Source organism: Malania oleifera, chromosome 1 (genome assembly GCF_029873635.1).
Source record: "Malania oleifera isolate guangnan ecotype guangnan chromosome 1, ASM2987363v1, whole genome shotgun sequence".
In the NCBI taxonomy this organism is placed as follows: Eukaryota; Viridiplantae; Streptophyta; class Magnoliopsida; order Santalales; family Ximeniaceae; genus Malania; species Malania oleifera.
Genome location: NC_080417.1, coordinates 6,082,735 through 6,099,628, shown reverse-complemented (window position 1 = coordinate 6,099,628; position 16,894 = coordinate 6,082,735). Strand labels below are relative to the sequence as shown.

Sequence of the window (16,894 nt, the reverse complement as noted above, 5' to 3'; positions counted from 1 at the left end):
GGTGGATGCATAAAAGGGCATCCATAAGAGGGGAGGGAAACTTGAATCTCAAAAGGAATCTAAAGAAGAGAAGTAAAAGAAAAATGAAATGAGAAATGCTTTCGTTTCCTCTTTGATTCCATGCAGCATACCACTTTTGTCTTGATTCAATTGTAAGGAATTCGTGACTTTCTATTGGGATGGTTATTAAACATGTTGAAGAAGAACCAACATTTTGGATGATGGAGGACTTTTTCCGTTATAGTAGCTCCAAGATTAGGGGGAGGGGGGTCGCCAAGCAATAACATAATATTTTTAAGGGAACAACTACATTAGGAAACCCTTGTTGGGCCACAAGGAAGAAGGCTTCACCCTTATTGAACAAGAAGGATTAGATGGATGACTATTGACGGAGATTCCTTTGGAGATCAAAGTGTTGGGGAAATTAGATTGTCTCAATAGAAGAAAGAGATCCCAACCATTCTTAGGAAATGCATAAATGAATCTAAGTAGAAAAATATTGCACTTATTCTAAGAAGAAAAAGTTTTTGCACAGGCTAAATTTCTTTTTCAAGTGGTAAGTCATGGATGAGGATACATAGGTGGATGGTCTGATGATTTGGAGTATGTATGAGTTGAAATATTTTCTAACTTGTTGGCTTCCTTTGTATGTCTTCCTAGGGTGGCTGGATGAGGGATGAACACAAGAGTCCTACCTCACCATTTGTATAGCACAAAGTCATTGATTTGCACTCAGCCCATTGGAGTCAATTTACCATAGGATGAACCTAAGACGTGTCTGCTACTTGTGGGATGATACTTACATCATACTCACATGGACAATTGCTTTTTTGTAAATTTTCTTTTGGGAGAGATTAAAAAAAATGCCCTTGTATCCCATTTTTATTTATTTATTTTTTTCCTTTTTGCAAAGCAAGGTGAGGTTTTAAAGCGAACATAAAATATGTATGCTCTAAGATTGAAGATTCCATTACTTCATTTATTCGTTAGTAAATTTTCAATGGCTAGCCTTATTGCCTTCCTTAGTGGGATAGCCTCCAACCACTTGGTGAAACACTTTGTTCTCGCCAATATCCATAGAATTTGGTTAATATGTTCAATCAAATCGAATTATCAAGTATGAAATAGGGTTAGAAAGTTATCATGTGAAGTTTAGCATCGGGGCATGGATGAAGTGAACATGAAGCTGGCGTGGGGGGAAATTTTTGGCATAATTTGAAGAGCCAATCTTTGAAAGTTCCTAATAAAGCTTCTTGCTCCCTTGATGTTCCCAATGAATACAAGAATGCACTTATTTAAAGACTTGGTCCACCTTGATATGGGAGAGACACTAAAGATATTTTCAAGTGGACGACATTCTATACAACTCATGATAACACAAAGTATACCTTAGATTTATTCTAGATTATGTGGGCATCATTGTAGCAAGTGGGAAGTGCTAAAGTAAATCATCTATGGGTGATGCCAATGCCCTAAAATGTCCAACAAATATGCATTTTGAGATATCTAGAGGTTTAAATGTGAACAAGTATTCTAGAGTTACGAGACATCCTTTTCAATGGAAGCCAAAAGTGTCTAGCCTTTTGATGACGGTTGGTAAAGAGTAGGGCCTTCCTTCACCACCCTTGCTTATAAGCTTGTCTTAACTTCTCTTGGTCGTCGCAATGAGAATGCATCTAGCTAGGCCTTATGCATTAGCTCCTTGTGGTAGACATCTTGTATAAGGAGCAAATACTTGATCACTGAAACATTTTCTATAAAAGGGCAGAGGAGTTCGATCCTTATAGAAGTCACCGTTATATCTATCATCAAAATTTATGAGTTAGGTAATCTTGAAGGGGGGGAGCACTTTTGAAAATTGAGATATTATATCTATCTTAGCCAGTTAAGATTGGAATTTTGGATGCTAAAGTGGCAAGAGTATTTGCATGGCATGGTTTGATCTAGGAGCATGCACACATTTAATGTTGTGGAATTTATTTATTGAGTATTGCACTGATGTTTTGCAAAAGGCAACTGAAAATTCCTTGAGAGCAAATTTCTACTCATTTGCTTGACAATGAGATTTGAATCAATATGGATGTATACAAATTAATTCTTGAGATTGGTAGCAACAAGAAAGCATTGAACAAGTGCATTGCATTCTACTTCATTATTTTTACAAAGAAACTTCAACTTATAGGCCAAGAAGATTGGATCTTGACCTAGCACTGGGGAGACAAAATCTGTATGTGTTGTTGGGGAGACAAAATCTCTACGTGTTGTTGAGTGACCATTAGAAAGGCTTTTTGCTTGCTACTCGAATGAAGGATTCTTGACTTGGAGAACATGGATAAAGCAAGTTATTATTGAATTCTGAAGGTGAAAGCTCTTGCATAGGTGCTGAGGAGGTTGGCCCTAAACTGCGAATTAGGGAGTTAGCTTCTTGACTTGTCTCTAGGTAGTAGTTTTCTCAACTTGAGATCAAGGAGATCAATTCTTGACCGGATCCTAGGGAAACATCCTTTGGACTTAGGGTTATAAGTACTATTTGGAACCTCCTTCCAAGGGTGTTGAAGTGTCATTGAGGTATAAGTTGTGTATGTTAGGAAGGATGATCCTCAACCTAGAACTAGCAAGGTAAGTTCTTAAGATGGCTCTACGGAGTGTGACTCTCTAACTGGGATCAGGGAGATAGGTTCTCGATTGGCCTTAAGGAGATATCCTCTAGACCTTGGAGTATAAATACTATTCCGACACCTCCTTTTGAAGATGTTAAAGAGCCATTAAAGTTTAGATCATGTATGCTAGGAGGATGATCCTTGACCTAGAACAAAGGAAATATGTTGTTAACCTAGCTCAAGGGAGTGTGTTTCTCGACCGGGGATTAGGGAGATAACTTCTTGACTCGACCTTAGGGAGACAACCTCCAGACTATTCTGGTACCTCCTTCAAAGGATGTTAAAGAGCCATCAAAGTTTAGATCATGTATGCCAAGGAGGATTATCCTCGACCTAGAACCAAGGAGGTACGCAACCTAGCTCTGGCCTCTAGGGAGTGTGTTTCTTGACCTGAGATTAGGGATAAGTTCTTGATCCGACCTTACGAAGACAGCCTCTAGACCGTGGAGTAGAAGTACTATTATGGCACCTCCTTCGGAGGATGTTAAAGAGCCATCAAAGTTTAGAATTAGAATTCATTCTCAACCTAGCTCTAGGGAGTGTTTTTATTCACTTGAGATCAGGGAAAATAAGTTCTCAACTTGACCTTAGGTGACATCCTTTGGATCTTGGAGAGTAAGTACTATTTCAACACCTTTTTTCGAGGATGCTAAAAAGCCATCAAAGTTAAAATTTTGTATGCTATGGAGGATGATCCTCGACCTAGAACCTGGAAGGTATGTTCTCAACCAAGCTCCACGGCTCGAGTTTCTCGACTTGGAATTGGGGAGATAAGTTCTCGACTCAACCTTAGGGAGATATCTTGTAGGCCTTTGAGTATAAATTCTATTTTGGCATCTCCTTCCGAGGATGTTGTCGAGCAATCAAAGTTTGATCCCTACGATTCACTTGTAGCTGATATGAGATTTTCATTATGGAGCTCAATCATTAGGAATAATGACTTGTATGACTTCATCGCGACGAGAGATAAATTAACTTGATCAGAGAGAGTTTGAGACTTGATTGCCCTAGGGGATGATGGTAATGCTCTATTATGTAATCAACAATGATCACTTAGATATTCTTTTGGTTGATGGAGAAGATATTGGATCGGGCATAGCAATTAGCAACGACTTGTGGGCAAGGAGGTGATGTTGAAGTTTTTGAGTGGCAAACATAGGTTCTAGGCTATGCTTCTCAATAACTGAGTAATTAAATTCACTTCTGTGTAGAGATGGATTCACACAATAGGTTAGATTTCTTGCTCATCCAATACTTATGCAAGCAAAGTGCCCACTTAATTATTGGTAACAGAGAGAAATCTTGTGGGAATATCGTTAAAAGCTTTTTCTTGTTCCTCACCCTACTTAGAGGAAACATTATTTTCACTAAATATTGAAGATATGGGCCCTAGAGCAAGGATTGACCTCCTTAAATAGAATTCCACAACATTCCGTTTAATTAGAAGCTCGCCATATGATATTTTCCTTTAGAAGATTATATGTAGAGTTCTACAATATCCTTTGTTGGTGTCTGACCACTCTATAAAAGTGGTAGTATCTTGGATTCGTTTTATCTTTGACGTCATTAGAAATAATGAAGATGAACATCCCCATCACTAATCCATCATCAATTAGAAAATCACCTTGCTTATAACACAGAAAAGGGGATAGGGTTGGATCTGTTATTCAGACTATTATTTTTTTAGCCCCTTGTTGAACTAGGAATTCTTATGTTAGATGGAATTTTTTTTTTACACTTCTCCCAAAATAAGAGTTGTCATTTTTTTTTTTTGTTTCTGAAGAGAAATGTTACTCCTTGTGGCAAAGTGGCAAATGATGACAGAGCTGGATTTTCTAGATGGAGTTTGTATTGAATAAACATCCCTTGGATGCAGACTTTCGCCAACTCCTTTTCCTTAATACTATCTTGGATTTCTAGGCACTCATTTTCTAAAGTATTCAATATAATCCATAAGGTCCTTGTTTGATCTTTGATGCTCCTTTCTCAAATCCACTAGTGTCACTTTCTCTCGAGTAGAAAAGAATTTTTTGCGCAAGAGGTGGCACAGTTGCCCTCAAGATTCCACAGATTCATGTTTGATATTGATATACCAAGTGCATGCCTTCTCCGTCAATGACTTGGAGAATTCTTTGAGTTTCAATTCATCATCTAGCCCATCCATATCTCCAAGAATTTCATAGATGTTCCTTAGCATTGCTAGTCTTGCCATTGAAGAGTTCAAACTTAAGACTACATAGTCTTTGGGGTAGAATTTGTTAGCCACTTGGGTTGTTTAAGGAAATTTGACATCTAGTCCGAAAGGAGGGATTTTTCTTGGTTTGCTCCGGGATTTTGTTCCCTCCTTGGTGATGTAAGAAGGGAAGGTGTGAGGTTTAATGGAGTTTGTGGGATGATTCTAGCGGATTGTCTTTGTGGGAGTAAGGTGGGTACTAAGGATGTTGGAGGAATGGCCTTTTTAGGATTAGAAATTTGGGGAATCGAAGGAGGGTTTCGATTAGAGGGTGCCTCTTGAACTAGAGTAGTAGTAAGGTTTTGGTCTCCAAATTCAGTAGGGGTGAGGGTAACATCCTCGTTCTTGTTTGACATTGAGTTATCCCAGTATAATAATATAAATAAAAGATCTAATATTCCATCAAATTCGTTATTTGGGGTGGGGGGGGGGGGGAGGGGTTGGGTTATTGCCTTGGGATTGAATTGTGGGTGTTGATGTAGGAAGGATTGACTAGTGGGATCAAGCAACTTTGTATTTTCATGGATGATAGGGAGGGGAGGGGAGGGGTTGGGTTATTGCCTTGGGATTGGATGGCGGGTGTTGATGTAGGAAGGATATGACTAGTGGGATCAAGCAACTTTGTATTTTCATGGATGATACCAAACAACTTTTCTTGTGAGGATTGAAATATTTGTACCATCTGAGTTGTGTAAGAGGAAAAATCATCATAATCTTGTTGCTCCATAGGATGGTTATGAATCCCCCATGTTTCCTCCTTCTCGAGCAAGGAGTTGTGCATGGGAAGTTTCTTGGAGATTACTTGGCTTCTTCATTGGAGGCATTACCTTATGCAATCTCTCCTCCTTAGCCGAGTTGCCAAATGTAAGTGTGGGTTCCTATATGCGAATGGAAGGTAGTGTTGCGTACAAGTAATAGGATGTAGTGGAGGTTGCCAATAGAGGAGAATCGGGCAATCCTTGGGAGTTCAAGTGTCAAGTGGCGGGAGGATGACGTAGGGAATAAGAGGTTCTAGAGAGAGAATCTTTGTGTTCGAGAAAGTAAGTTTTTAGTGAGAAATGAAGGACAAGATTTCTCAAATGGGGTGAAAGGGTGGTATTTTTAGTGCTAATTAGGAGTGAGACTATTGTTCAATGAGGGAGGATTATGGTTGTATAAGGTTCGATCAATGGGAGAAAGACAATTTGAGTAATCTAATGGTATACCTAGAAAGAAAACAATAAACAAATGCCACATGTTGTGGGTGACTGTCGAGCTAGTTAAAGAAGGGTTAAGTGGGTTGGGCCACCCTTAACAGACCCTGGCTCGAGTCCACCAAGCCAAATCTCTCTACAACATCCCATGACTCAGGATTGATGCAAGGGTAGCATTAAGATTCTACAATCATGGGAGAGATTAAAAGAAATAAAAGAGAGGAAGGAAAAGGAAGAGAGGAGAAAGGAGATGCTAGGGAGAATTCACATTCAATTCCAATTTAGGCTCAACAATATTTGCTTACTAGTGGCTTTCACACACTATTTATAAGAAAACCTCTAAACACATGAAATTATGCATATACCCCTAAAACAACGTGAATTACAAACAAGCCCTTAGAATACACAAACATTACAAAGAAGCCCCCAAAATATACATAATAATATCTTAATTAAACTAAGCACATGATAAACAACTATTTAAGCCCAACCATTCCTTGACCCAACTCTTAATTATTCTCTAGCAAGAATCTTCCCAATGTCTTGCTTCTTGTCCTACATCAACTCTCCTTAGTAGAAAAAATTCGGCCTCAAATTTTGAAGTGTTGGAGGATCAAAATTAAGAAGCAAACTTGGATTCTTCGAAAACCAGCACTTGAGTGATACAGGAAACAACAATCCTTTAGCAGCATCATAGACTTGAATTGAGAGTTGGCATCAATGAACTCATTGGGGATGACAAACTCTACTAGGGAATGTTTGAAAGACTTTGGATGTCTTTAAAAACATTCATTTCCTTGCTCGTAGTGTCTTAAAGTTGAGTATCTCAAATAGGTTCTTTGTCTTGTTTGGTTGGTAGTATGGGCTTTAAGGTGATCTTCTTACCTGTATAGTAGAAGACATGTGTTCTCATGCCCTTGAGTCACACACAAATCATACAACCAATGAGAACCGAGGAGTACATGGCCAATCTTCATAGGTATGGTATCACTCCAAGAATCATCAAAATAGTCATCCATTTGGATTGTAACCAAACATCTTTCAGAAACATGTTTGGTAGTGTTATCAATCCAAGATTTCTCATAAGGCTCTGGGTGAGGTTCTGGATGAAGTTGCATACGAGTGACTCCATTTCTAGAAACTGCATTCATAGGACATCTTCCATCAATGATGAATTTGCATACATTTCATCCACACTTGAGAAAGGTATGGAAAAGCTTGAAATTGTGCCCAAGGTATGATAAATCAGGTCAAGCTTGGGGTGGCCTATAGGATTTTGGGGGATTTCTTACTATTGAGGTATAGGGGTTTTGGGAATAGCAGTAATGCAAGAACTTTATGCCTATGTGTAGTTATTCTTTGGCTTGGGAGGAATGCTAGAATGTTCAAGGATCGATCTAACTCTCCAATCTTATTATGGGATAGAATGGTGTTTCTGGCCTCTTTGTGGGCCTTTTTTTTTTCTTCTAGTTTTTTGGGGTTTGTCTTTGTATGACCTTCAAATAGATTGGAAGGCAACTCTAGCTTAGTTTGTTTGTATTGTTTGCACATTTCATATTGTTTTTTTGAAGGTTATCTCGTTTTCTATCCCTTGTAATATCATTCTGGTTTTGTTAATTAGATTTTCTTTTACATAAAAAATATGCTTGGTATCCAGCATCCCCACTAGCCTCTATCCTTCCTTGACCCTTGCAATTGCGATCTTGAGTAATGCAGTGTACCCAATCTTTCCAACTATTATACATGGTCCTTGGCACGTCAAACTTGGTGGTAAAGAGAGGAAGCTTTTCTTTCTCCATCCTGAAATTGAACTATCTAAAATGTATGATTAAGGTTAGGCTTTGGTTTGGATATGAAAATGTATAGCATTAGCTCTTGCCATGTTAGGGTATATCCCTTATTTTCTTCACCTCTATCCTAAAGGAATCACTCAATATTGTATATTCTTGCCATATTTCTTTCTTTGGAGTAGTCGAAAACCGCTACACTGTAGGGTCAATAACTATCTCCTGCAGCGCTCACATGAATAAGAAACTTTCCCCACATGGCAAACTTTGGAGGTGATCTCTCTTCTTGGTTACAATCTTCGTATTGGATATTTCCTTTGAAACAAAGTCAATAGCATGTTGAATATCTCGTGGAGGAGGCAAGGAAGTGTTATCTACATGAGTAGCTCCATATGGACAAGGGTGAAGGTGGGCTTGAGAATCAATCTCTTTAAGGATACCTTTAACACTACATTCATGGAACTACCTCATTGATGACAAGCTTGCTGGCTTTATCTCCGCACCTTTTAAGTATAGAAGATACTGGTGTGCCTTGTAACAATCTTGGACCCAACTCTGGTGGGGTATTGTCCACTTTGATCCACTGGCATCACGGGTTTCTCCTATAAAAGGTTCCTCACATAGTTGGAGCCCAAACCCTACTTATAAGCCCAAAATCTCCCTAGCACACATCCGATGTGGGACCGTGAGACACTCTCTTGTCCAATCTCTGACGTCCTTGTCAGAGTGATTTCCCTAATATGCATTTGACGTGAGACCTTGAAAGGCTCTCTTGTCCGCTCTCTGAAGTCCTTGTCAAAGTGTGTTACATCTCTGTGTAGGATCCACTCACATGATAGTACCCCCAGGGTGGCTCTAAGTACCAAATGTAACGGTCTTGGGCCCAACTCCGGTGAGATATTGCCCGTTTTGGCCCACTAGCCTCATGGGTTTGTCCTATAAAAGGCGCCACATAATTGGAGCCCAAACCCTTCTTAGAAGCCCAAGATCTCCCTAGTACACCTCCGATGTGAAACCGTGACCGACTGCTATGCGTCCCTTATCATGGCAATAATGACACTCAATGGAGGGGTTAAGTGGCTAGGATGTGAAAGGAGCTGGTCCTCTATCCATAGAAGTGGAGCGGCATTACTATGACTACTTAGCGTTGCTGAAGGATTAGGGTTGTAAGATTTCTTTGGGCCTCTGGGAGCAAAGTGGTGCCTATGGTTCTACAACCCCATCAAAGGTCACCGATTGATTAGTGATTCTAGTTTGGGGAGTGACTTTCCTTTGCGTGCAAGTCCTGTGATATCTTCCTAACTCGAAAGTCTTATGATAGACCCCTCTAAAGAATCAGAAAGTTTAATGAAACCTCTTTCTTCAACTCATTTTTTAACCTTCTTACAAATTTAGACACAAGGTTTATAGAATCATAAGCAACGCAACATCATGTCCTCAAAATGAGTCACATGGTGACCTTCCTACGGTTATACTGTTGGTCCTGGGACATATTTTTCTTGCAATCTACTCTCATCTCTTCCCTCTAAACTATGGGTTGCCTTACTGTGCAAAGTCACACTGAATTGTCTGCCAATATTGTTTAGCAAAGCTTGGAAGTTCCATCTCTGCAAACAGGAGGTGGTATGCACTTGTCTTACTGTACCACTCAAAAAGCATTCCTCTAACTCTCATAGACGATTTAAGAATATGCAAACTGACCATTGCAGGAAGGTGCATCAACTTTAACCTTCTTTGTAATGTCATCACTTGTGCCTAGATTGAAACTGAGCATAAACAGTTGGTTGAGATCTACTGTCCTACCAAGGCATCGACAGTTCTGGCACCTATGCTGGGGATCAAAAGGACCTCACCAGCATCTATAGCATCATAAGGAAGCTCATCCCTTATGGACTCTACTACCATATGCTTAGGAGAGGCTGTAGGTGTAGACCCTAGGCAAAGGACCAGGTGAAGGTTGCCTACGTTCCATTACTTGGCTGCGGAGGTTGCCTAGAGCATGCTCCTGGAGGTGTTTCATCTGCATATGATTTGCAGTAAAGACTGGACTAAACCTAGCAGTCATTGGGACTGAACTAGAGTGCTCAGTATCCTGGGTTGACTCAAAGTTCTAGGTATTCTGTGGTTCTACCTGGGCCTCCTCGATAGATTGTTTCCCTAGGCACTTTTCACGCAAGGTAAGTTGATTTTCTATTTGTTGAATGTGGAAAGTAGCTTTTCTTCTGCAGGAATCTGTGATGGTCCGCTGGAGTTGGTTAACTGAGTTTTTTATTTGGGTTATGGTTTCTTGAAGTGGGAATGGTTAGCTTTAATTGTCTCGATTTCTTTTTCCATGTTTGCAACCGTAGCATGATCTCTTTTAAGTTTCCAATGGTTGTGTTAGGAGGAAATGTAGACAAATAGACTAGTGTTAGCAATATGAGACTCATTGCATGGGTTAGAAATTTGAGATGTCTTCACGTTCAATAGCACATGCAGGCCGAGATGACACAGCCACAAATCTGCAATGGTGGAGATGTTCAACAGGCAGCATGCAGTTGCTTATTGCTGGAGAAGCTCTGATGAGGATGGTGTTGCTGATTGGGCTTCTTACCATGGTAACGATGGTGATGACGCGGTGTAAGTTCTGAGTTCTGACACAGCAGCAGCAGCATCAGCAGCAGTTGTTTTTTCCCTCCTGTTTGCTGCTGTTGCTTCTCCTAGGTTGCCAACAGCAACAAGGTCTCTTTCTCTTTTTCTTGTGCCATGAGATTGATGAAGGGTTGGGGTTCTCTTGCAGCAGTGATTAAGCAGACAAAAGGGAAAACATGTTAATGTATTTTAGGGTTGGGTGCTGTAGGTGATGGCTGTGTTTGTGATGAATACGATGGACTGAGGTTTCAGCTTTGGCTGGTAAGATTGGACCGGTGACTGTCTGATGTCTGGGCTGGCCGTGGTGGATGGTGGTTTGTGATGGTAGCAAGGAAAGATCAAGAGGAGGTTCTGACACCAAATTGATGCAGATCTTAATGACAATAGAGATTCAGCAAGAGAGAATGATTTAAAATTAAGAGAAAATTAACAGTATATAACAGAAAATAAATGGGAAAATAAAGAGAAAGGGATAGTCAAAGCAAAGGATCAATGTCGGCTTAATTCTCAATATCTAGATCTATCCCTTTTGGTTATACTCAAGCCTTTATATGGGCTTTCTAGTAATTCTAAATATGTAAACAGTCTCTAGGATTTTAGTATCAAATCCTAAATATCAAATCTAAGATTAAACCACCACATAATTGTAAAATATTTGAATCATAAGACCCTAGATAGTCATAATGACACTATATTATGTCTATGCTTACTGGAGACACGAAGTTATTGCTGAGTATGATTTGGTAATTGATCATGTCCATATTTCAACTTCTTGTTAAAAATTATTTCCCTACGTTGTGATCTGCACGAGGAAATATGTATGGAGTAACCTCCGAGGTTCATTGCTCGAGGGAAGTCCATTGGAGGTGGTTATGTGCATAGGTTAACTATGGCTATCTATGGCTTGAAGCAGTCACCTCTTGGGTGGTTTGGGGATTAAAGTGAATCTATGTTGATTTTTGGGATAAGACAATGTCGATCTGGTCATTCAATGCTTTACATGAGCACTGTTGTTGGAAGAACTATTTAAGTTGTTTATCTAGATGATATAGCTGTTCCAGAAGATGATTCAACAGGCATTCTAGATTTAAAGGAGTTTTTATCGCCTTAGTTTCACCCAAAAGATATGGAGAATTGGAAGTTTTTTTGGCATTGAAGTGGCTCACTTTACTGAAGGAATCAGTTTGTTTCAGAGGAATTTGTGCTTGATCACGTCGAAGAAACTAGATTATTGAGATGTGAACCAGTTGATTCATGTAGGATCATAATGCAAAGTTATTAGTTAATAAAGGAGTTTTGATGGAAGATCTGAAGCATTACATGAGCTTATTAGGTAAATCGAATTATTTAAGAGTTACTCAACCCAAATATCTCTTTTGTTGTTGGTATTGTGCTTCAATTTATGGATCAGCCTAGGATGCTACACCAGAATGCAGTGATTTGCATATTATGATATTTAAGAAAGCTCTAGTGTTGGCTTGTTATATAAGCCTCATGGTGATATGCAACTTGCTGGTTTTCAGATTCTTACTGGGAAGCTTTAGCATCTGATGGAAGACCTCCTACTGGGCATTACACTTTTCTAGTGGTAATATAATTTCTTAGGGAAGTAAGAAGTAGATTGGGCTATACCTAGTGCAGAAGCAGAATATAAAGCCATGGCTCTTGCCACTTGTGAGTTGATGTGGTTAAAGCATTTGCTGCTGGAACTTGATTTTTCTCCTCCTTTTCTGATGAAGATATATTGTAAAAGATGCAGTGCATATGGCTTCAAAACCGGTGCTTCATAAGGGTATTGAGTATATTTCTGTTGATTGTCATTTTGCACATGAGAAACTTGTGGGTGGAGATATTTACACTTTAACACATCTCATCTGAGATGCAGCATGCTGATTTATTTACCTAGGGAACAGTTGCTGGTCTCATTCAGTTTTTATGGGACAAGCGTGGACTATTTGATTTAGGGTTGGGTGTATTTTGTAGGCTAAAATTTTATAGGACTGGACTTGGTTGAATAGTATTCAACTGGATTATCTATGATTCTTATCCTATCACATGTTTGGGTTGCCATCTATAAGGGAAACTAACATGTAAAAATTTCTTTTGTATTTTTTGATTTTTGTGCCTTCAATTTGCTGTTTCAGTTGGTCAGTTTTGGGGGAAAAAAAAAGGGGGGGGGGGGGGGGGTTACAGGCCAGCTCTAGCTCAGTTGCACGGGTGAAGAAGCTCACCCCCTCTTGGGCTAAGTGTAGACTAGCCAAGCCTAGTCACTCTTAGGCCATGAAACAAACACACCCTCCAACACTCCAGCCTGATGGGGAGTGTTTTGAATAAGTGATTGGGCTTTTAAGTGTACTTTTGTAATTTATTGATCTCTTTGATATAAATATATGCATGAGTGAGGTGTGCTTTCTGTTCTCTTGATCATCCCTTCTCTCTCCCCCGAGACCTGCAACAAGAATTTTTTGTTGTGGGCATGTAATAATTCATTTTCATACTATCAATTTGACGCCCATGTTGTGTGTGCGCGTGAGAAAGGGGGTGGAGGAAGTGGGAGTGGGAACAGGAGGGAGAGATATCTCCATAGTCCCTTTTTAAAAATAGTGCTGTACATTAATATAGGCTTTATTAGTGAGGTTGTCTACTTAGAAAACAAAATCTTAAGACAATCCTAAACAGAATTATGCGGAGCTAAGTACTATAATTGAGAAAATAAGTAGACACTGAATAGAAATGCAAAAAATAGACACAGAATTTACGTGGTTTGGCTTATACCCTAGATCCATGGGTGCAGATGGTATAATAATTTCACTATTGGGAAGAGACAAAATATAAGAGCGTCTAAGATATGTTTTCTCGCACACCGGGAAGACTCAGAGAGGCACCTATAAATAAATCTCCTAAAAAATAACTATCAAGGGAAAAAACCTCTCCCTCAATCAGGGAGGCAAATTAATTCCCTTCAAAAGTCAAAATTCTCTTTAATGCAAATAACTCATCTCTTGAATACAGAATAAATCCTCTATTTATTGCAAATAATTCCTCTCTTGAATGACAGATTTTATTATGAAGCATAAGGGCATTGGCGAAGGCATAAAAAGGGAAAATGAGAACATTTATATGGGGCTGAGGGGTTTGATATACATTGGTGAGTACCAACTTGACCCAAAAGCTTAAGCTATTAGGTCTTGGCCCCAAGGATGTATATAATAAGCACCCATCACCCACTCAACTTTTCCTATGTGGGACAAACTCAAGTGCAGTTCTCAACAAGAATAAATATCATGAGGCAAAATAAATAACCAATTATTCTTCCTAAACTACAATGGCCAGTTTTTTTATGATCAAATTGTGCTTTCTTGGACATACGAACTGCAATTTCTGACTCCAGACTTCCAAAATCTGATCAATCTAACCATGCTCATAGTTCAACGTCACATTTGCTATTGAAGTGACGATTCTGTTCAAATGCCATTCCATACATACAACATGTGAGTTAAGGTCTACTGACTATAATTGAGAACAGAAAGGTTATGAAATGTTTAGGCTTAGCTCTGCTTGTGGTTGCGAAAATGCTGGTGATGTATAGGGAGTATGGGCAATGTGCATGGATAGTTTTTATGATGAGCTTGTGAGCATTGTGACAGGGAATGGGCGTTTTTCTCCTGAGAGATGCAAATTATGATATGCAAGAGTGGGAGGGATCTGGGATATTTGTTTTTGCTAGTTAGGAACTGTTGAACTCTAAGGTACAACAAGTTGTTTTTATATTTTTTAGAGGGGAGAGTAGCCTCCAACTGTATCATTTTCTGAGGAAGTTGTAGGGAGTCGGGAGATTGAATTACGTTTCTTGACTGATACTAATTATGGGTGCAGAAGTATTCATGAACTAGGAAAAATCCTAGTTTCAGGGGTAATGGGAGCATGAGGACATGCGCTTATAGTTTGCAGTTGTACTACTCCATGATTATGATGCATTGATTAATGGAGGAGTAACATCTAAATTCTAAACTCTGTATGGAAGTTGAAGTCATAAAATTCATGACCTGATGCGAGGGGTATGAATTTTCTAAACACTGGTCCCTCATCCATTCATCTAGCGAGGGAGTTCGCTTCAAACTTTGAGCAGCTGTTATGAACTTATGATCAGTAAGCCTGTCTCTGAGTAATTTAGATCTGGAAATTACCTTTGAGTTGTGTGGTCCCATTGTTACAATCTCCAATAAGAGAGGATTCTTTTTTGATGATTTTGAAATAATCCAAAATACCATACAAGCTCAGTATTGCAATTGAAGACTGAAAATCTGATGAAAAGCACTCCTGTTGTTGAAACAATCTTGTGACACGAGGGTGACTAACCTGTGTAAAAGGGCACTTTCTATTTTCATGTTTTGAGGGGCACCATTATGACTGTACTGACATATATGATATTTTTGCATCAGAAAATTTCTGGAACTAGGATGCGCTTCACAGTTCATGTTTTCTTTGATGTTACCTTGCTGTCTCCTATATACCTGTGTTAAATAGACACGAGCCTATGTTACACTCTTGCCGTGGTTTCTAACTGTGATAAGATTGAAAGCCATTATTGTGGTCAACCGCTGGTCTGACTAGGTAGGTTCCTGGAAGGGGGAGGTCTGGATGTTGTCCAAGATTTATGAAGTGACTGCTTTCAAAACTCGATCCAGCACTGATGCTTGAGGGTTCAAGACTTCTATATATATGTAATATATTACCATTAACTGTGCATATAGCTGATTACTTAGAAAGGGTGAGATATAGTGTATAATATTTTTACATTAACTAGACATGTAACTGTTTTATATGAATTCCTTTCTAATTGGTGTGTTTTTTGTTCTCCCTTCTATCTGTAGGTTGACATAATTGGAGTGGGTTGCTACTCTTCCAAGGACTTGTGGACTTGGAAAAATGAGGGCATTGTGCTGGCAGCGGAGGAAACAAACGAAACTCATGATCTCCACAAGTCCAATGTGCTTGAAAGGCCAAAGGTAATTTACAATGAGAAGACCAGAAAATATGTAATGTGGATGCACATTGATGATGCCAACTATACGAGAGCTGCCGTTGGTGTTGCCATCAGCGATTATCCTGCTGGTCCCTTTGATTACCTATACAGCAAACGGCCTCATGGATGTGACAGTAGGGACATGACAGTCTTCAAGGATGACAATGGTGTAGCATATCTCATTTACTCTTCTGAGGACAATAGCGAACTGCACATAGGGCCGCTGACTGAAGATTATCTGGATGTGACACAGATCGCGAGAAGGATTCTGACGGGACAACATCGGGAAGCCCCTGCTCTGTTCAAGCACCAGGGGACTTATTATATGATCACATCGGGCTGCACAGGGTGGGCTCCAAATGAGGCGCTGGCTCATGCTGCTGAGTCTATCATGGGGCCATGGGAGACAATGGGAAACCCTTGCATAGGAGGAAACAAAATTTTTCGACTGGCAACGTTTTTTGCTCAGAGCACTTTTGTTGTTCCCATGCCAGGGTTCCCAGGTTGGTTCATTTTTATGGCAGATCGGTGGAATCCAGCTGATTTGAGGGATTCAAGATATGTATGGTTGCCCTTAATGGTGGGTGGAGTGTCTGACTGGCCTCTCGAATACAATTTTGGGTTCCCATTATGGTCCAGAGTTTCAATCTATTGGCATAGAAGGTGGAGACTACCTTCTGGGTGGAGTGCCAAACAATGATATGGGGTTTTCATGTTTGTATGAGAGTTTAGTGTACCATATGAGAGGGCTCTCGGTAAATCTTTCACGGCTTTTTATTGCGTGTTGTTGCAATTCAGAAGCATTCTCTTATTGTGCACAGCTCAATAATCATGTAGAATTTTAGTCTTGAGTGCTGCTGGTGATTTTGCAGCTCTGTTTAGGTTGTTCATAGTAGTTTTAAAGGTCAGTTTCAAGGAATGATTATCCATCTAGTGGAGATTTTACTTCTATACTGTATATTTCTGCTGAAACATTGGTATGAGAGAGAGAGAGAGAGAGAGAGAGAGAGAGAGAGAGAGAGAGAGAGGCAGTTGTGTAAATGATCTAAAATCTCATTAGCTGCTAAATGTTGATGGGGATGCAGAAACAAGATTTAACCATCTGATCCTAATCTTAGTATTTTTTTTATGGGTCTTGTAGGTTCCCATGTTGTGGCGTCTTTTAGAATTTCTACCTGCTAGGAGAATGGATCCTTTTCATTAGTAACTCTTTTACTTCCCTGCTTCAACTCTCATGAGCTCATACCCAACAAGAAAATTTATGTAGGTTGCATAAAAACTTGTGGGTGATTTGTGACAGTGAAGTTGTTGGACGAACAAGTTGGTAGGGGATATCAAGGTTCCTTCCTTGCATGATAAGTGGC

General features: G+C 39.6%; 1 protein-coding gene across 7 annotated transcripts in view; it reads left to right on the top strand.

The window, feature by feature from the left end:
- Nucleotides 1-16,657, top strand: part of LOC131162491 (uncharacterized) — a 43,666-nt gene extending 27,009 nt beyond the window's left edge. For all 7 annotated transcript variants that reach the window (XM_058119081.1, XM_058119071.1, XM_058119061.1 and 4 more), the window contains exon 3: nt 15,379-16,657. In XM_058119081.1, coding sequence (XP_057975064.1) covers nt 15,379-16,230 — 852 coding nt within the window. In that variant the 3' untranslated portion in view covers nt 16,231-16,657. The remainder of the gene's footprint in view (nt 1-15,378) is intronic.
- The last annotated feature ends 237 nt before the right edge of the window (nt 16,658-16,894 follow it).